Source organism: Capricornis sumatraensis, chromosome 1 (assembly GCF_032405125.1).
Source record: "Capricornis sumatraensis isolate serow.1 chromosome 1, serow.2, whole genome shotgun sequence".
NCBI lineage: Eukaryota > Metazoa > Chordata > Mammalia > Artiodactyla > Bovidae > Capricornis > Capricornis sumatraensis.
Genome location: NC_091069.1, coordinates 165072357 through 165094066, shown reverse-complemented (window position 1 = coordinate 165094066; position 21710 = coordinate 165072357). Strand labels below are relative to the sequence as shown.

Below are 21710 nucleotides of genomic sequence, written 5' to 3'. Positions count from 1 at the left end.
AGTATTGGAGCTGAGAAATTTATGTTTAACTTAATATTTTTAAAATTTTAGTTTTAAATTTTATTTATTGGCCATGCCACATGACTTGTGGGATCTTAGCTCTCAGACCAGGGATTGAACCTAAGTCCCCTGCATTGGAAGCACAGGGTCCTAACCCTTGGGCCACCAGGGAAGCCCTGAAATTAGTAGTTTAGCAAATGATTCTCATGTATAGTAAAGGATAAGGACCACTGGTCTAATATAATACAGCAAAATAGCATTTTGGGGATTTTACCTGCCTGCATATATCAATATTTTAAGTTTATGGTATTTCCCTAAAAACCTATGATGGTGAAAACAAATCAAATTAACTTAAAAAACAAAAACATCTACTGAATGTTTATTTGGTATTCCCTCGAATTTAACAGTTCTGAAAATCATTCAAAACTACCAGACTGAAACATAAAATTACTGTTTCTGTAGGCCAAAATCGGTCAAATAGTAGTAATGTCTATACAATAATGTACAAATATTTTCAAATCTTTTTGGAAACCATTAAAAGATAAGTGAGGGCACAGCAAAATAAGCTCTCAACACAAATACTTACAAAATACTCATCACCACAATAAGGACAGTGTTACAGCTTTCAATTTCCTTTTTCTTTCCTGCAAATTACAAAAACAGAAGGCTGAGACTCGGGGTTGTGATTAAAACTGGTAAAAGTTTAACTTCATTTGAAAAATACTGGAGAAGAAATTTGTAAAATTATTTGTAAAGACACAGTGAGTTAAGGTGAATTCCCTGCACCCTTCTTTGACTTCTGATATTCTAAGTAATATTAAACAAATCTACAAAAAGAAACCTTATATCAGTTCTGCAAATTTGACCTATATTACAAATTAATTTGTTCTAAAATTAAGTAAGCAATTCAATATATCATGAATGATCTCTAAGTTTCATCTCTGCAAATAATATTTGAGTTAGTTCTATGTGTATAAGGCTTTGCTCCGTAAAAAAATTTTTTTGAAATCATCCTCCCCTGTTTTCTGTTGCCGAAATTTTGTTGCCAAATCCCAAATTAAATAGCCATTAGATTTAAATGTTAGAAAAATATATTCACACTAAGGTGTTGGAGAAGACTCTTGAGAATCCCTTGGATAGCAAGGAGATCCAACTAGTCCATCCTAAGGGAAATCAGTCCTGACTATTCAATGGAAGGACTGATGCTGAAGCTGAAACTCCAATACTTTAGCCACATGATGCGAAGAACTGACTCATTGGAAAAGACCCTGATGCTGGGAAAGATTGAAGGTGGGAGGAGAAGGGGACGACAGAGGATCAGATGGTTGGATGGCATTACTGACTCTATGGACATGAGTTTGAGTAAGCTCTGTGAGTTGGTGATGGACAGGGAAGCCTGGCATGCTGCAGTCCATGGGGTCACAAAGACTCGGACACGACTGAGTGACTGAACTGAACTGAACTGAAGATATAAACCTTAGAAGAGGATCTGATAATGTAGAAGGATGAGGGTGTACGACAGATTCTTATTTCTGAGAGGGAGGGTGTTATAGTTAGTAGAGACAAGATGTCTTCAAAATTAAATGCAGAGATAATAAAAGTCAAACTCTATCTCTGCAGTTTTACTGAGCTGGCCCTGACAGTATATAAGGATTAAAAGCATACAATCACTGTAGTAGATTCCAGGGTAGAAATCAAATGTCTGTAAATGCCTGGCAGAAAATTAACGAATGAAACATCCCTCAGTGGGCGAGAGTGATAGGGACCGGTGACCTGGCAAAAGTACACACTTGGTTATATGAGGCAGGCACTGCTAGGCTCCAGCTAATTGATGGCTGCTCTCAAGGCATGTGGGTCCAGGGCTGTAAGATCGGAGTTTTTATATAAAAATGTCCAGTTTTTAAAATACCAGGTAGGTCCAGTACAGTACTTCTACTGGCCACATGCCTGCCATTTTGCACCTGCTCCTTTATATATTATTCAGAGTTTGACAAATATTATCAGAAAAGAAGAGAAAAGGAGCCCTCCTAACTGACCTGTCTTATAAACAAGAGGCATATTCTGTTTCATATAAGTAAACGTTTAAAGAAAAAAAGAGCTTTCATCTTTGTTTACCAGGTAACAGCTACCTGTAATATCCCCTTTGGCCTCTAAACTCATGTCTCCAGAAGGACGCTGAGAAGAAAGCTTAGGAGCTGTTTCCACTGTTCTGTTGAATGTTCGCCTTCTCCTTCTCAGGCCAGTAAGTTTTCCAGGGTCTTCCATGGACTGATTTACCACAGATTCTTCCATTAACAAATCTGATTCTAAAAAAATAATAATAATCTTTAGATAGTGGAGAAATCTTCTCAGCTATAATATACAGAAGGGTTGGTTGTTTTGTGCTCAGCTTGCTTTTCTTTTAAGCCTCGGTAACTTTTACATAATAGCGTTACTTAATAGTTAAGCCTTGGTAACTATTACTCAGGTTTCTTACGGCCTAGATTCAAACTTTACTTTCTCTTAATGAAAAGTTACGGAGTGTACAATGATCCCATAACAAGGTTTCATTATTCCAAGAAGAATGAACTGTATTAATTAATGATGGGAACCATCAGAACAGATCTGCCATGTGCCATATTAAATATTAATGTAAAGATTTCAGTTATGGAAACAACAGGCTACCCACTTACATTGGGTCCCTAGAAAGATTTCCAAGATAGATTATAGTACTTGATCATCAATCTCAAAGGAAGAAGCAGCATACAATAGTTCTAATTTACAATGAAAGTTTGCAAAAAAAGGAAGCACTGGTAAAGAAAGTCTGCAAACAATCTGAAAACTTTCTTTTTCTCAATTGTTTTAACCTTTCCCTTCACGAGATTTTTCATTAGAAGTTCATTATCTATCAGCCAAACTTATCTTTGAGTTTTTCTTTCCTTGCTCCTGATTTGGAGTTTAATAATGACACAACCAATGAGAAAGCAAGGAAAATAAATAACCAGCAAACTGGCTAGTGAAGCCTTAAATTACCCTGAGTTTATTTGCCACCACCTTTTCTTTAACTAAATTAATTACATTCGTGTGTGTGTGTGTGTGTGTGTGTGTGTGTGTGACATATATATATAACATATATATGTATGCTTTTTCTTCATGTACATTTTACGGAATATCCAAAGAGAACAACTACATCACTTCCCCTCCACCAAATCCATACATGTACATGGTCCCATGGCTAAGTGGGCCTGCATAAACCCAGGAGAGCTACGTCGGTAAGGGGGGTATGGGCCTAAGGACTCTCCAGACCTTCTTCATGAGCACACTGCATGCTTATGATCAGGTCACCCAGCCCCTCACTGCAGTCAGCTTCCTGGCTCCTTGCAGAGAGAGGGAGTGTGACAGCTCCTAAGTGTGTCATCCTGGAAAAGTCACTTAACCTCTCTCTCTCTGTTTTGATATTTCTTCTTTAGTAAAATGGAGAAAAAAATCATAGGTTTGCAATGAGTTGATATTTATAAAACACACAGGGCAACATCTGGCATATCATAAGCATTATATAAGTGTTTGGTAGATCAATGAAAATTAGAAGTTTTTAAATTTTAAGTGTAACAGTTGGAACCCTTCAGTGAGAGTCATTCCAATGCCATCTACCAGTTCCTACTATGAATCCAACTGAAGAATCCATCCATTTTGTTAATAAATGCCATTCTTACAAAAGTAGATAAATCAAGAAATTTACAAACCAAGCTGTTTGAAATAATCTGCCAGCGAACTCCAGGAATTCTTCTCAATTAAAGATTTGATAATAGCCCATGGTTGTTTTTTGTATTTCAAATCTGTTGAAACTCTAATGAATAAGGAAGGAAGAAGAATATTTAATTTACAAGATTTAACCATATTATGAACGTTGCATTTAAATGTAGGAATGAATTCAGTGGAAAGCCAAAAGGATGTAAAGTCACTAAGACTACAAAAATCATGTTGATGTATGGCAAAATCAATACAATATTGCAAAGTAATTAACCTCTAATTAAAATAAATAAATTTATGTTTTAAAAAAGACTACAAAAAAATTGTTCACTGAAAATGAATTCTTTAAAAAAAATTCCTGGGAGCTGCTAATAATTTCATCAACTTCGCATTTTATTTCTTTGCTTTCTCAAACTCTGAGTTTTCTTTATTTAAATAGCAATAAAGGCTCAAAATAAATTAAATGTCCTAAACGCCTTGTATAAAAAATCGCTAGTGGTCATACATTAGCTAAAAGTCACTATACTAGCTGAGACTAGGGCAAGTGTATGATGGGCCCAGCACCACCTTCAACACACCAACATTTCTGGTCTCCCACTGCAACAGAGCTGTTTACTGCCCACCACGTGCTCCTCAAATCTCCCAGCCTCCTTGCCATTAAACAGGGTCCTGGGACCATTCTGGCCACTGGACTGTGAGCACAACTCTATAGCTCTCTCTCTTCTGGTAGTAACTGAAATGATACATATTCTGGATTGTGCAGCCCCAGAGGTCAAAGCCCCATCAGCCTGGCTTCTTGAGTGAGGCTTCCCACCCTTCTGCTGACCACCAGTGGACACGCAAAGCAAGAAATAAAGTTTTGTTGTGTAAAATTGCAACTAAGATTTCAGGATTGATACATTGCCAGCATACAATGTAGCCTGTCCTGACTAAAACATTCGTTTACAGCAGCTCACCTCAGTCGGCATTTCTGCTTTGAAGATCGGATGATACAGTATCTGTTGAGAGTATAGAAGTAATCATGGTAGGGGACATCATGTGTCAGCACTTCTGCATCTACCAAATAAAACTGTGCTTCCCGACTTTCTTTATACAGTCTCTGCCAAAATAAGATGAAATTTTTTTGCATGTGCATGTTTAATACATCAAATTCCCTGCCAACTTAGAACATGTATACCAGAATTCCTTCTCACAAATTACAAAAAAACATGAGGAGCCTATATTCAAAGCCAGAAGGGCCTCCACGTTGCTATGTAATCTACAAATTGAGAAGAAGGAATGTGCAGAAATAGTATTTGCTGCCTCTCTGTCATTTCATTGTATAATTTTTTTCCTTCATTTTAGGCACACATAGGAGAAAGGAACTACATGATCTCTCATCTGTGTTAGCAGTTTATTAAGAATTTCAAATGTTCCTGGTAGAGGAACAATTCAAAATTTAATTGAACAAAGCCAGGACCCCACTCTAAAATTCATTAAAATTTAATAAAAACCACTCTTCACCAAAAAAAAAAAAAATGAAGGAAGGGGACAACCAGACAAAATACTGCTTTCCCTAAATAGGCTTTGAAGTGGTTGCTGGCCAACTCTTTCTCATTTTAACCTTACCTCTTCTATTTATCCTCTAAAGTTATCAAAGACTCTCAAATACCAAAAAGAAACTTCTTTTAAATGTTTGGAAATCTTTGGAAGAGAAAATTTTAAGTCCTTTTGAACACTGATGGACAAAAGCTAAGAGAGCAAGAATAATTCAGATGTTAATAGATATTTTTTAACTCCGTAGAACAGATATACAGTACTTCAACAAAACTGGCCAGACATAAACCGCAGTATATGACAGTGCCACGCTGGTCAGAGTAGACAGAAAATACCTAACACTCTCCCTCATATGTCATAGCAGCCATCTAGTTATTTGGCCCTAACCCTTGACACGATCCTGTAAATCAGATTCCAATAGTGTTATTTAAAAAAAAAAAAAAAAACACTTATTATGAAAAAGTTCAAACATATACAAGAGTAGAAATGAACATTACATAATGAACCCTCATCAGCTCATCAACCAGCTTCAATATTAACTTACATCCAGTCCTGTTTCATCTGTATCTCTCCCCACATTCCCTCCCTCCACCTTCATCTTCTGCCTAGCTACTTTTAAAAGATATCCTAACCACCAATATAATTTCATCCAAAAATACATCAGTATATTTCTTTATCAATTGCTCAGTGGTGGTGGTGGTTTAGTCCTTCAGTTGTGTCTGACTCTTGTGACTCCATGGACTGTAGCCTGCCAGGTTCCTCTGTCCTTGGAATTTCCCAGGCAAGAATCCTGGAGTGGACTGCCATTTCCTTCTCCAGGGGATCTTCTCAACACAGGGATCGAAACCATGTCTTCTGCATTGTAGGTGGATTCTTTACCACTGAGTCACCAAGGGATTCCCTAAAATTCCTCAGTATATCCCTTTAAAAGATAAATGCTCTTTGCTTTAAAATATAACAACCATACCATTACAGAACTTAGAAATGAACAATTCCTTAAATCTCAGAAAAGCCTTTTTACAGTTGGCTTGACTGAATTAGGATTGGATTGATTTGTTTATGTGTCTCTTAAACTCTTTTAACCTGTAAACAGTTTCTCCTCCCTTCTTTGTCTTGCTGTATACTTGTTGAGACCGTCTTGTAAATTGGTGACTAGGACCTCTGACAGGCATGTTTTCTCTTTCCACATACATGGTTCTTTTGGAATACTGGCGCATAGGCATACCTGCTTCTCAGTGGCCGTGGTACACTTTCCAGTTAGTGGATTGTTAAGGACTATAGTGTAAGTCATGGTTCTCAGCTGGTCCCCTCCAGGTTCCACATTCCAAGGGGTAGATACTACATCTAATCACAGCAAAAAAGAGTTAGTCAAAAGAGTTAATTCTAGAAATTTGAAGGGTACTGCTTGTAATGGAATCAAAGACAGAGTTTTTGAGCTATTTAAATTTTTATCTGTGACCAGTTCTAACTTCTTTATAACTGTGTTATTCATTTAACATTAAAGAAGAGTAAAGTTATATCAGGCACTCTTCTTGCATGTGACATACACCCCATCTCTGATCCATTAACTTCTAAATTGTTGTCTATTAAAACATTTTTTCTTTGCTCTAGAAGATAAAATTAAAAGTGTATCATCAGTGGGATTCTTTTTAAAGTTCCTAGTACCTACAAAAAGAAGTAAGGGTGTCCACTTATCAGAGACAAAACATTTCAGCACTCCCAAGGACAAGACCTTGAAATAAATTTGTCCTTAATGTAGCAATATGATCTGATCTCAACTTGTGGAGAAATCACATCAATGAGAAATCATACAATGTTAATGGCTTCTCTGCAGAGATCTTTAATCAAGGAGGGGGCAATGGAATATAAATAAACTATATAACCTTTTCTATATGAAGAAAGCTCTAGAAAAATCTATCTTTATGGCAAGATTTTGTAAAAATTCTATTCCTTTTGCTTAGCAACAACACAATGAGCAAAAACACACTTTGAACAGAAATATTGTGGTATTGGAGAAGACTCTTGAGAGTCTTGAGAAGACTCTCTGTGAGAGTCCCTTGGGCTGTAAGAAGATCAAACTAGTCAATCCTAAAGGAAATCAGTCCTGAATATTCATTAGGACTGATGCTGAAGCTGAAACTCCAATACTGTGGCCACCTGATGCGAAGAACTGATTCATTTGAAAAGACCCTGATGCTGGGAAAGATTGAAGGTGGGAGGAGAACGGGATGACAGAGGATGAGATGGTTGGATGGCATCACCAACCCTATGGACGTGAATTTGAGTAAGCTTCGGGAGTTGGTGATGGACAGGGAAGCCTGGCATGCAGCAGTTCATGGGGTCACAAAGAGTCAGACACGACTGAGCATCTGAACTGAATTGAATATCTTTAGAACGTAGCACCATATAACAAAGTTCATTTAACAAGCTAACACTAGGAAAATACAGGTAACGGCATCATGAACTCTATTTGAAGATCTGACTAAGTCACCTAGCACAACTGTTCTTGTTGTTGCTATCTAGTTGTTAAGTCGTATCTGACTCCTTGTGACCCCATGGACTGTAGCTTGCCAGGCTCCTCTGTCCATGGGATTCCTCAGGCAAGAGTACTGGAGTGGGTTGCCATTTCCTTCTCCAGGGGATCTTTCTAACCCAGGGATCAAACCCAGGTCTCCTGCATTGCAAGCAGACTCTGAGCCACCTGGGAAGCCCTACCTAGCACAATGGACTTAGGCAATTAGTATATCTGGCTGCTGCACATCAATATCCTAAAACAGAAGCTTTTATCTAACCTATTACCCATCATCAAAGGAAAGGAAATAAGGCTTTATGATATATTCAATTTTATTTAACTTCTTTCAGTCAGCTGAGCCTAGGGATTTAATGAGGGATCCTGAAGCTGCCTGTTGCTTATCTTTTGCAGAAAAATTTTGCAAGTAAATTAAACAGGGAACATCTCAAATCATGGGATCTATACAGAATTTGTTTTAAAATGATTTATTTAGGTGTACAATAGATATAAAATTAATTATAAAATACTTTGTAAAATATCACTTTGGTCATATGTCAGCCTGTTTCAGAAAAATTATACAAATAGTTCATTGTTAACCAGTGACTAAATTTAAAGATATCATTGAATTCTGCCGTTAAAACTGCACACTATTCAACAAAGCAATTATCAACAAAGATAAAAGTCTCTCTTTCACTTGTATTTTCATCAGTGTTACCAACAAGCCTACTGAATATCACGTGTCAGAATGTTACAACATTTTGGAATAGTCAAGTCCCCAATACCTAAGTAAAGTTCATCATAATATAAAGAACAGATGAAGTTATGAGAAAAAATGGCAACAGTATACAAACAGACATATGAGGCATTTTGATAACAATAAGTTGAAGTAATCAAAAGCAAAAATTGCAAAATAAATAATTCAAGAATCCTCTGATGTAATAAAATTTTAAAATTGGTGAATCTTCACATCCACTAGGATAACTATTATCACAAAAACCTGAAAATGAGAGGTTGGCTAAATATGGAGAAATTGGAACCTTTATGCAGTGCTGGTGGGACTATAAAATGACGCAGCCACTGTGGAAAACAATATGGCAGTTCTTCAAAAAATCAAATACAGAATTACCTTATGATCCATTTCTACTTCTAGGTATTACCCAAAGGAACTAAGAGCAGGGATTCAAACACATACTTGTACCTCAGTGTTCACAGCAGCAGCATCCACAATAACTAAAAAGTGGAAATAACTCAAAACTCCACTGATAAAGGAGTGGGTATACAAAATGTGGCATAAACATAAAATGGTTTAGCATTTATTCTTTAAAAGGAATAAGGTGAAATCCATACTGCAATATGGATAAACCCTGAAGACATTATGCTAAGTGAAGTAAGCAGTCACAAAGAAACAAATACTGTAACTGTGGTGTTGGAGAAGACTCTTGAGAGTCCCTTGGACTGCAAGGAGATCAAATCAGTCAATCCTAAAGGAAATCAATCCTGAAAATTCATTGGAGGGACTGATGCTCAGGCTGAAGCTCCAATACTTCGGCCACCTGGTACAAAGAGCTGACCCATTAGAAAAGACCCTGATGCTGGTAAAGATTGAAGGCAAGAGAAGGGGATGATAGAGGATGAGGCAGTTGGATGGCATTACCGACTCAATGGGCATGAGTTTGAGCAAGCTCCGGGAGACAGTGAAGGACAGTGAAGCCTGGCGTGCTGCACTCCATCGGGTCCCAAAGAGTCAGACAACTGCGTGACTGAACAACAGAAGCATAGTAAAATTCATGGAGGCAGAAAGTAGAATGGTGTTCATCAGGAGACGGGGAAAGGGGAAATGGAGCATTACTGTTCACCAGGGACAGAGTTTCAGTTTGGGGAAGATGAAAAGTTCCAAAGATGGTGATGGGTACAGAACAATGTGAATGTACTTAATGCCACTGAACTGTACATTTTAAAATTATTAAAATGGTAAGTTTTATGTTATGTGCAGAAATAATACCACAATAGAAAAGACTGGTGAATGCAGGTGATGGGTAGGTTTCATTATACTATTCATGCAACTTTTCTAAAGATCTGCATTTTTTCAAAATTAGAAAGTTGAATAAAAAGACTTAAAACTGAGCTTTACATTATAAAAATAGTGTCCTATAACCACAAACAAAGATTTTAAAGAAATCAAATTGTGATTTTTATTAAAAATTATTAAGAATAATTATCATTATTCTTAATAATTACAATAAATTTTAATTATAAAAAAATAGATCCAGAAGTAGCCATTTTAGTGCTGAAATTAGGTTAAATCCACAAATAACTGACCATACTATATTTTCCCATTAAACTCTTAATAGCTTAAAAAGAAGCCTTTGAAACCTGTTCTCAAGAAATGCAACTTTGATTACCAGATAACAAATTCAGAAGAGAACAGAATAGTGTGCAATCATAAGCAGATTATCTCTTTGGGGACAAACCTTCTGACTAATTCTAGGTCTAATGGCAACATGCCTATAACTATTTATACTTATGATAAGCCAGAAGCCTTTGCTTCCCAAAGCCATTTATAGCATCAGATGGCAAACACAGTCATCCATACTGAAGCTAGATATGATATCAAACACCAAACGCAGCTGTGATTTAAAAAAAAAAAAGCCTTCATTTTGTACCAACGTGGAATAACATAGCTAGTTCCCTCTGGGCCTTTCCAGCCATAAAAATGGCAGTGCAATATCAACAGGCATCATCTTAGAAAATTAAGAGATATAAAATATCCAGCTCTTCTGGACTGGCAAATTCTCCAGGCAGACATGAATAGCAAGAACATACAAAACAGATTCAGAACAGATACAACATTAAACATGAGCTACTGAGTGAAAAGAAAGATTTATATCCCTCAGGTATTACACATTTTTAAAACTGGAAGAACAGGAAAAAAAATTAATGATTTTTAAAAACATGACATTTAATATAATCATAAGACAATAGCTATCAATCAGAAATTGCTTTGCTACTCTACTATGAATAATAAGAAAAAATTACTTTTTTATATCTAGTCTGTATCAATGTTAGAGCCTATGAATATGTAATTATGTTTACATAAAAGTTTCAAATAAAGGAATAACATCTAATGGTTAATAAAATGGTTAGATTATACATTATATTTAACTTGACTCTCTTTGACTATGTCAAATGACTCAGCTTATATGGATCTCTGCCACTGGTGTTTTCTAATTTTATATAGCAAGTTAAACCATATGCTCCCAAAGTTTCTAAGATATCTTGAAATATTTAGGATAAATTCAATTTCAGGTTGGCTATATGCTTCTTTGAGATGTTTACCAAAATAGAACTTTTAACACATAATCAATAAAATCTTTTTTATAACAACCTTCCTAATTGGAGTATTTTCATTAAGATAGACCATAGGCATTGCAACCTCAAGTCTCCACGAATTTGCAGAAAAAACACACATGTATACCACTACCCAAATCAAGATAGAGAACTTTACCAGCATCCCAGAAGCTCCCTTCCAGTCTCTATCCACCCACAGCAGTCCCGACAGCAGTTAACTACTCTGCTGCTTTCATGTCTATAAATAAGTTTCACCTCGTTTTGAACTTTAAAGAAATCACAGTATGTACTATTTTATGTCTGACTTCTCTTGCTTAATACTATAGTATACCCATAAGATTTATATGTATTGTTAGCAGCAGTTGTTTTTTTTTTCCATCGCCATAAGTATTCTTTTGTGTGGACATACATCTGTTTATCCATTCTATTACTGGTGGATATTTGGGCTGTTTTGAGTTTGGGGGCCATTATAAATAATGCTGCTATGAACATGGCAGTACGCATCTTCAGAGTACACTGGGGCCCATTTCTGAAGGTCATATGTATCTAGTAGACACTTTGCAAAGTGACTATCGTAGTTTGTACCCTACTAGAATCCAGTTGGCTTCCTGGGTGGCACTAGTGGTGAGGAACCCATCTGCAAATGCAGGAGACACAGGGGTGCAGGTTTGATCCCTGGGTCAGGAAGATCCCTGGAGGAGGGCATGGCAACCCACTCCAGAATTCTTGCCTAGAGAATCCCATGGACAGAGGAGCCTGGCGGGCTACAGTCCATGGGGTCTCAAAGAGTTGGACACAACTGAAGCAACTTAGCATACATGCTCAGAATCCAACTATTCCACAATGGAATCCTTTTAAATGGGGCTCAACCCAATTGAACGGAGTTTTAGTTCTCAAAGGGTCTGAACTTAATAGTAGGTAAGATCTGACTAATTAAAAAATTATACTATTTACATGCGATTTTACCCAAAACACCTAAATACTAGTTTCTACATGACCAAAATAAAATTGAAGCCTGTCTAATTTTTCCACTTGACAACATAAACTCTCTAAGGATAATAAAATTCTCCCACATTTATCATTAGATAAGAACACAAGACCAACCTATTATATTTCTAGAATTAGAAAATCTCTGCATAAAGCGTGAACTGGTGAACAGCAATTCAAACATTCTTTCAGCACTGATATGAAACACACGGTTGATATAAACTCTTCCATGAAGGTCTTTCTCAAGAATGTTTTCTGGGGAAACAAAAAACACAGAACAAAAAGGGAAGACATCAAAGAAAGGTAATTTCAAGGTTTCATTTTGTTTGTTTTGGGCACAAAATGGCTTTTAAGTGTGATTACAATGATCACAGCACATTACATGACACTATTAAAACTCTAAATTGGTATTATATTCATACATATTATGTATAACTATACATAAAAGTGAAAGTGAAAGTGAAGTCGCTCAGTCGTGTCCCAACTCTTTGCAACCCCAAGGACTGTAGCCTACCAGGCTCCTCAGTCCATGGGACCTTCCAGGCAATAGTACTGGAGTGGATTGCCATTTCCTTCTCCAGGGGATCTTCCCGACCCAGGGATTGAACCCGGGTCTCCCACATTGTAGACAGACGCTTAACCATCTGAGCCAAGTAGATAGTAATTAAACTATACATGATCAATAGTTCAGAAACCAAGATATAGAAATATTTAATTTGCATGATATTAAATTCTCATAATATCGTATATCATTCAAAAGAACAGTTCATGAATTTCTGTGTCATCCATGTGCAGTGGCCATGCTAACCTCTGTATCATTCCAATTTCAGTATATGTGCTGCCAAACCAAGCACTCAAAAAAATATTTTAAAAAAAGGAATCTTTCAAGAGTGACAAGGGACACATAGCAGGTCCTATTTCTGAATGTGCATACATATTAAGTAAATATTAAGACATTAATGGCTTTAATATCTGCTGTACTCACTATCTTACTAGTCTGAATAATGTTTCAAACTTGACTTAAAGTTCACTCCCCCAAGACAAGTATCACTGTATTTACAATCTGTCCTCAATACTACACATTAAAAGAAATCCTTCTGAAAGAGAAAAATAAATATCATATATTAACACATATATATGGAATCTAGAAAGATGGTACTGATACCCTATTTGCAGGAAAGCAATGGAGACACAGGCATAGAGAACAGACTTGCGGAAATAGTGAGGAAGGAGAGGGTGGGACAAATGGAGAGAAGAATATATACACTACCATATGTAAAAGAGATGCCAGTGGGAATTTGCTGTATGACTCAGGGAGCGCAAACTGGTGCTCTGAGACACCCTAGAGGGGTGGGATGGGGTGGGTGGTGGGAGGGCAATTCAAGAGGGAGGGGACATATGTATACCTATAACAAACTCATGTTGATGTACAGCAAAAACCATCACAATATTGTAAAGTCATTATCCTCCAATTAAAATAAATTAATTTAAAAAATAAATATGTGTAAAAAAATAGTTTAATTAATCAAAAAAGAAATCCTTCTGAAAAGTATTCTTCAAAGCTAAATAAAGCCCAATGGAATACTATATTTTTTCTAAGAACCTGACAGCAATGTTGAAAACTCTTTTGTAGAAAATAAGGACACTCACCTCTCCTCATATTCCCTGGAAACACTACATGAAATAGCCCATGCATTCATGATGTTACCACATGTCAGGTATTGTGCTAAGCAACTTAGAGGTATTCACACATATTCTCACAGCAATCCTGTGAGGCAAGAGCTATTCACATCTTCATCTCCATTGTACAGATGAGGAAACCACAGCACTCGGAGAACTGCCAAAGCTCCATGGCTAGTCAGTGACTGAACTGAAACCTGAAATCACTCTAGCTGCAGAACACACACACTTAACCCTATTCTATAGTGCAAGAATTTAACTCCGAAGACTCTAAAGGAAATGGTGGGGCTGGGGGACATCTAGGAACAGGAGTCTGGTAAAATAAAGGAAATGGAGTAAAGCAATCCAGTTGAAATTTTAATGATTTCAGGACTGGGGTCATTTATTGTTTCACGGATTATGCCCATCATTACAGAATGAAAACTGTGACAAAAGCTCCCCATAGCTCACAAATCAAGTTCTAAGAATTATGTGTTGAGCATCTGTCCACATTAAGCCACTGGAAGCAGTCAAAGCAAAAGGCAGTGGTCTAAGAAGCAGGAAAGAAAAATCCCTCCAGCTCTGCCTTCTACTCCTCACGAAATGGTCTGTCTCCCTGTTTTGTTATAGGTGCAGAGAAGTTAGGGATATAGTGGGTAGATATCAATTTACCTCCTTCCTGCAACAATACTGCATGTAGACAAAAGCATGCACATGGTAGGCACTGCAATCTCAAGTAATGGCTCCTCTGACATAGAAATTAATCACTGAAACTAGGCAATTTACTAAGGTTCTATGACGTAACTTCCAAACTAGGCTTGAGAAATAGCTTTTTCTGACACAGAAGTAATATATGTTCATTATGACGTCCCTGATAGCTCAGCTGGTAAAGAATCCACCTGCAATGCAGGAGACCCTGGTTCGATTCCTGGATCGGGAAGATCCACTGGAAAACGGATAGGCTACCCACTTCAGCATTCTTGGACTTCTCAGGTGGCTCAGCTGGTAAGAATCCACCTGCAATGAGGGAGACCTTGCTTTGATCTCTGGGTTGGGAAGATCCCCTGGAGAAGGGAAAGGCTACCCACTCCAGTATTCTTGCCTGGAGAATTCCATGGACAGTCTAGTCCACGGGGTCTCAGAGACTCAGACATAACTGAGTGACTTTCACTTTCACTTTCAAGTTTATTGTAAAAATAATTCATACATTCACAAGAAAGCAAACAAGTATAGGTATTCTATGTATCCTGATCATCACCTTCACAGAACTTATCCTGACTTGTAATTATATTTTTACTGACTTAGTGCCTTTTTATTTATTGCCTCTTTCCTGCACTGACTCTTTAGTTCTATGTGAGCAGGGATCATGTTGATTTCACCTAAGTACATTACGAGTTTGGCACATAAGTGTTATATAACCATTTTAGGTGACTGTGGAAAATACAAAAAAATCGTAAGTAAAGTCGCTCAGTCGTGTCCGACTCTTTGAGAAACCATGGACTGTAGTCTACCAGGCTTCTCAGTCCATGGAATTTTCCAGGCAAGAGTACTGGAGTGGGCTGCCATTTTTTTGCAATGATATCTTTTAATTTTTTATTTTTTAATAATTTTAGAGGGACAATTAACTAAACTAGACTTTATTCCTATTTCTTCTAGTAATGTCTTTTTCTGAATAAGAATCCAGCCCAAGTTACCATGTTTGTACTTAGCTGTAATCATCTTAGTCTCAATCTATGACAGTCCCTCACTTTTTTCTTGTTTTTCAATGACCTAATACATTTGAAAGTACAGCTCAGGTATTATGTAGAATGTGCCCCAATTTGGGTTCACCTGAGGTTTTTTTCACGATTAGACCAGGCTTTGGATTTGGGGGATGAACACCACAGAGGTGAAGTACCCTTCTCCTCAAACTCAGGGGGTATACATAACAGTATTAACCTTGATTAACCTTGATCAATTGGTCAAAGTGGTATCTGGCAGGCTTTTCCACTTCAGAGGTATTATTTTCCTCTTTCCATATGCTGTTCATTAGAAATGAGTCCCTAAGTTCAGCCCATCTCAAGGGGAGGAGAATTCAGCTCCACCTCCTGGAAGGGAAAAGATCTACATATATGCTTTATTATTTGGAGCTCTGTAAGGAAGACTCCTGCTTTCTCCCCCATTTATGTATTTATTCAACCGTTGGTATCAGGATGGACTTACAAAGTCAGTTTATCCTTCAGGTTATAATCCAGTACTGTCATTATTTATTTTGCTGCTCACACTTATTTTTTGTTTGGCCATTAGAAGCTCTTTCAGGTTGATGCCTAAGACCTTTTGACATGCCTCTTTTTTCTTTTTCAAGCGCTTCTTTATATTCTTGCACTATATCTGGGCTCATTTTGTATATTCCCCACCCTAGCCCTTCCCAGGTGGCTCTAGTGGTAAAGAACCCACCTGCCAACGCAGGGGACCTAAGAGACCTGGGTTTGATCCCTGGGTCAGGAAGATCTCCTGGAGGAGGGCATGGCAACCCACTCCGGTATTCTTGCCTGGAGAATCCCCTGGACAGAGGAGCTTGGCGGGCTACAGTCCATAGGGTCACAAAGAGTAAGACACAACTGAAGTGTGCACCGTAACCCTAAAAGCAGCCATTTCTCTAAGGAGTCCAGTAATTATTATTTTTCAAAAGCAAGTTTCCTTCCTTAAATTCACATTTAAGAAGGAAATAAATTGTATTCATAAAAGTATTTCAATACAATGTCTTCATATTTCATTTAAACTCTACTGTTAGATAAAATATTCTGTACCATGACTGATAAAAACATAACTTGTGGTATTACTACCAGAAATTAACAATTATACCTTTTGTATGCAAATTTGTTCAAGGAAGTAAGGATACAAAATAAACTATTTCCACCTGGGATTATTTATTTATTAAATTCATGGTACTTTAAAGCCTCCTATTTAAATAACATCATCAATCATATTGCTGGAGCATATTAAGCTAGCAGGTGGTATTTTATTTATTTATTTTTTCTTTAGTATTTTTATTTTTTATTTTTTTATTTTTACTTTATTTTACTTTACAATACTGTATTGGTTTTGCCATACATTGACATGAATCCACCACGGGTGTATACAAGCTCCCAATCCTGAATCTCCCTCCCACCTCCCTGCCCATATCATCTCTCTGGATCATCCCCATGCACCAGCCCCAAGCATCCTGTATCCTGTATCGAACATAGACTGGCGATTCGTTTCTTACATGATAGTATACATGTTTCTCCCAAATCATCCCACCCTCTCCCTCTCCCTCAGAGTCCAAAAGTCCTTTCTATACATCTGTGTCTCTTCTGCTGTCTCGCATACAGGGTCATCATTACCATCTTTCTAAATTCCGTATATACGTGTCAGTATATTGTATTGGTGTTTTTCTTTCTGGCTTACTTCACTCTGTAAAATTGGCTCCAGTTTCATCCATCTCATTAGAACTGATTCAAATGTATTCTTTTTAATGGCTGAGTAATACTCCATTGTGTATATGTACCTCAGCTTTCTTAACCATTCATCTGCTGATGGACATCTAGGTTGTTTCCATGTCCTGGCTATTATAAACAGTGCTGCAATGAACATTGAGGTACATGTGTCTCTTTCAATTCTGGTTTCCTCGGTGTGTATGCAGGTGGTATTTTAAATGGAGAAAGGAACACTCCTCAACTTAGTTCAGTTCAGTTCAGTCGCTCAGTCGTGTCCAACTCTTTGCGACCCCATGAATTGCAGCACGCCAGGCCTCCCTGTCCATCACCAACTCCTGGAGTTCACTCAGACTCACGTCCATCGAGTCCGTGATGCCATCCAGCCATCTCATCCTCTGTCATCCCCTTCTCCTCCTGCCCCCAATCCCTCCCAGCATCACAGTCTTTGCCAATGAGTCAACTCTTCACGTGAGGTGGCCAAAGTACTGGAGCTTCAGCTTTAGCATCATTCCTTCCAAAGAAATCCCAGGGTTGATCTCCTTCAGAATGGACTGGTTGGATCTCCGTGCAGTCCAAGGGACTCTCAAGAGTCTTCTCCAACACCACAGTTCAAACGCATCAATTCTTCGGCGCTCAGCCTTCTTCACAGTCCAACTCTCACATCCATACATGACCACAGGAAAAACCATAGCCTTGACTAGACGGACCTTAGTTGGCAAAGTAATGTCTCTGCTTTTGAATATACTATCTAGGTTGGTCATAACTTTTCTTCCAAAGAGTAAGCGTCTTTTAATTTCATGGCTGCAGTCACCATCTGCAGCAGGTTACTATTTCCAATAAAGAATAAATACTATTTCAAATATAACAGTTTGAAAGTGGCCAATGGAAAATGGTAGGAAAATTGAGACCGATAAATATAAGAAGGACCTTGGCATGAATAAAACTGAGACCACTGAGCACACACACAACACATGTTGGTAGTATTTTGAGTATGTGTGAAAACATACATTAGGCAGGTATGCAAGACAGGCAGATAATTTAGAGTTTAATTGAGTAACTAAAGGGACACAATTTGTTTTATCTCCCATTCTCTAAAAACTGGTGATCAGGGCTTCTCTGCAATACAGAAACTACACCACTATTATTCTTTCTTTATTTGTAGATAAAGACACAGTTTATATGAGTTTTAATGCTACTCTTTAGGTAACTTATCATTAATGTGAATTGTATGGGAACTGAATGAGGATTTTTTTAAAAGGATCATTCTTATAAAAGAGCAGATGAGAAAGAAAAAGAAAAAGAATCCTCATTTGGTTCTTTTATGGCATCAATTGAGATGATGCAATAAAATGATGATTTTTTTTTCCTTCATTCTAGTAAGGTGACAAATCACATTGATTAATTTGTGTCTGTTGACCCATTCTCAAATTCCAGGAATAAATCCCACTTGGTCATAGTGTATAACCCTTTTAATGTACTACTTTGGTTTGCTCGTATTTTGTTCAGGATTTCTATGTCAATATTTGTAAAGGATATTTGTAATTTTCTTGTAGTGTCCTTGCCTGTCTTTAGTATCAGTGTAAAAGTTTTCAAAATATATTCTGGATGCAAAAACAAACAAACAAAAATCCTCATTTTGGTGTCACTTATGTGTCTGGCCACTGGGTGCCAGAGCAGATCTTCCTACAGGAGAGGCTTGGCCAGGCAGGGATAACTAACTCACACAGCTACACGCTGTTGCTGTTTAGTTGCTAGGTCATGTCCAGCTCTCTTGCAACCCCATGGACTGTAGCCTGCCAGGCTCCTCCATCCATGGAATTTCCCAGGCACAAATGGTAAGGACGCTAAGAGAATCTAGTCATTCCTGGTGCTTGATCCTTTCAAAACACTTCCTCTCATTGATCTTTTCAAAAGAACACAACTGTCTTCTTGATACATTCTAATTTTTAAGAACCTGTTTATTTTTACTTATGTTTTTAAGAGTGTAGATTTAGTTTTCACCAAAGATACGTCAGTGTTTCCAAGCCAAGGTCGAACCTGATTTGGATTCGGTTTTCATGGATTTGGTTTGGCTTCGGATCTGGATTTGATTTTAGATTTGAACTGGATTTGATTTAGATTTGACATGGATTTAACTTTGGTTTTCATGGATTTAGTAAACAGCCTTCAGGGGTTTCCAAACCAGGTCTAAGCTGAACAGTAAGTGGACTAGCAAATACAGTCATGTCAGACAGATCCAAACCACAATAACGTCCCCATCACCAACACTCTGGTAGGAATAGTAATATAACATGCTGGTACAAAAGAAGGGACTGCAAAACTCCACTGGCACTACTCTGCTTCCTGTAATTTGAAAGCAGTCAGCCAGTACCCTATCCTTCCTATTGTCTCCTCACTTCACTGACTTCAATGTAAGTAATCTTACAGCTAAAAGAAAAGAAAACTCCTTGAAGTGACCTTGAAATTTTATGACTTGATAAGCATGACAAGCCCCAGGGTATTGGTTATAACTTTAAGAAAGTAAAGAGAACATGATTTGCTCTAAAGTTTCCCTTAAGCAACTGACTTTTGTTTTTACTGTATTTTCTACATTCAAAAAATGAAGATCAAGGCATCCAGTCCCATCACTTCATGGCAAATAGATGGGGAAACAATGGAAACAGTGACAGACTTTATTTTCTTGGGCTCCAAAACCACTGCAGATGGTGACTGCAGCCATGAAATTAAAAGACACTTACTCCTTGGAAGAAAAGCTATGAGCAACTTAGACAGCATATTAAAAAGCAGAGACATTACTTTGCAAACAAAGGTCCATCTAGTTAAAGCTATGGTTTTTCCAGTAGTCATGTATGGATGTGAGAGTTGAACCATAAAGAAGGGTGTATGCCAAAGAATTGATGCTTTTGAACTGTGGTGTTGGAGAAGATTCTTGAGAGTCCCTTGGACCGCAAGGAGATCCAACCAGTCCATCCTAAAGGAAATCAATCCTGAATATTCATTAGAAGGACTGATACTGAAACTGAAGCTCCAGTACTTTGGCCACCTGATGCAAAGAGCCAACTCATTAGAAAAGACCCTGATGCTGGGAAAGACTGAAGGCAGGAGGAGAAGGGGATGACAGAGGATGAGATGGTTGGATGACATCACTGACTCAATGGACATGAGTTTGAGCAAGCTCTAGGAGATGGTGAAGGACAGGGAAGCCTGGCGTGCTTCAGTACACATGGTTGCAAAGAGTTGGACACGACTAAGCGACTGAACAACAACTACTTTTGAAATCTCTCTCTTCCCCTCCCTTTTTGTGGTTAAAGAAAGTAGTAAAATTTATAGCATTACAGCATACAGATTTTCATTATGATTTTTTAAAACTCAAACTGTATTAGACTTAAATGTAAGATCTGAAACCATAAAACTTCCAGAATAAAACATAAGCAAGTACATTCTTTGACATCTTTCTTAGCAGTATTTTTTATGTCTCTTCTAGCAAGATAAATAAAAGCAAAAATGAACAAACCAAACTAAAAAGCTTTTGCACAGTGAAGGAGATTATAATCAAAATGTAAAGGCTGCCTACTGAATGTCAGGAGATATTTGTAAATTATATATCTGATAAGGGGTTAATATCCAAAATATACAAAGGACTCATACAACTCAACAACTGAAAATTACCTGATTAAAAAAGGAAATGAGCAGAGGACCTGAATAGACATTTTTTCAAAGAAGACATACAGATGGCCAACAGGCACATGAAAAGATGCCCAGCATCATCAATCATCAGGGAAATACAAATCAAAACCACAATGAGGTACCATCTCACACCATCAGAATGTCTATTACCAAGAAGACAGCAAATAACAAGTATAGGTGAGAATGTGGAGAAAAGCGAACCTTAGTACACTGTTGGTGGGAATGTAAACTGGTGCAGTCACTATGGAAAATATTAGGTAAGTTCCTCAAAAAATTAAAAAATAGAACTACCATAAAATCCAGTAATTTCACTCCTAGGCATTTCCCTAGGTATTTATCTGATAAATATGAAAACACTAATTCAAAAAGATATATGTACCCCACTACGTTCACTGCAGCATTATTACAATAGCAAAGACATGGAAGCAACCTAAGTGCGTATCAACAGATAGAAGGGATAAAGACGATGTGGTATAGATACATACAATGCAATATTGTTGTTGTTTAGTTGCTAAGTCGTGTCTGACTCTTTTGTGACCCCCTGGACTGTATGTAGCCCACCAGGTTCCTCTGCCCATGAGGTTTTCCCGGCAAGAATGCTGGAGTGGGTTGCCATTTCCTTCTCCAGGGGATCTTCCCAACCCAGGGATAGAACCCACATCCCCTGCATTGCAGATGGATTCTCTACCACTGAGCCATGTGTGGTAAAGGGGAGCCCCAAATGGAATATTACTCATCCATAAAAAAGGATGACATCTTGCCATTTCTGGTACAGACAGACCTAGAGGATATTA

General features: G+C 37.6%; 1 protein-coding gene and 1 pseudogene across 4 annotated transcripts in view; both read right to left on the bottom strand.

The window, feature by feature from the left end:
* GRAMD1C (GRAM domain containing 1C) overlaps positions 1–21710 on the bottom strand; it is a 98831-nt gene that overhangs the window by 8337 nt on the left and 68784 nt on the right. For all 4 annotated transcript variants that reach the window (XM_068965036.1, XM_068965014.1, XM_068965021.1 and 1 more), the window contains 6 exons: positions 12230–12367; positions 6491–6609; positions 4686–4828; positions 3723–3826; positions 2130–2306; positions 587–644 (listed from right to left, as the gene is read on the bottom strand). In XM_068965036.1, the coding sequence (XP_068821137.1) occupies positions 587–644; positions 2130–2306; positions 3723–3826; positions 4686–4828; positions 6491–6609; positions 12230–12367 (739 nt within the window). The remainder of the gene's footprint in view (positions 1–586; positions 645–2129; positions 2307–3722; positions 3827–4685; positions 4829–6490; positions 6610–12229; positions 12368–21710) is intronic.
* LOC138093594 (U6 spliceosomal RNA) lies at positions 12868–12966 on the bottom strand (annotated as a pseudogene).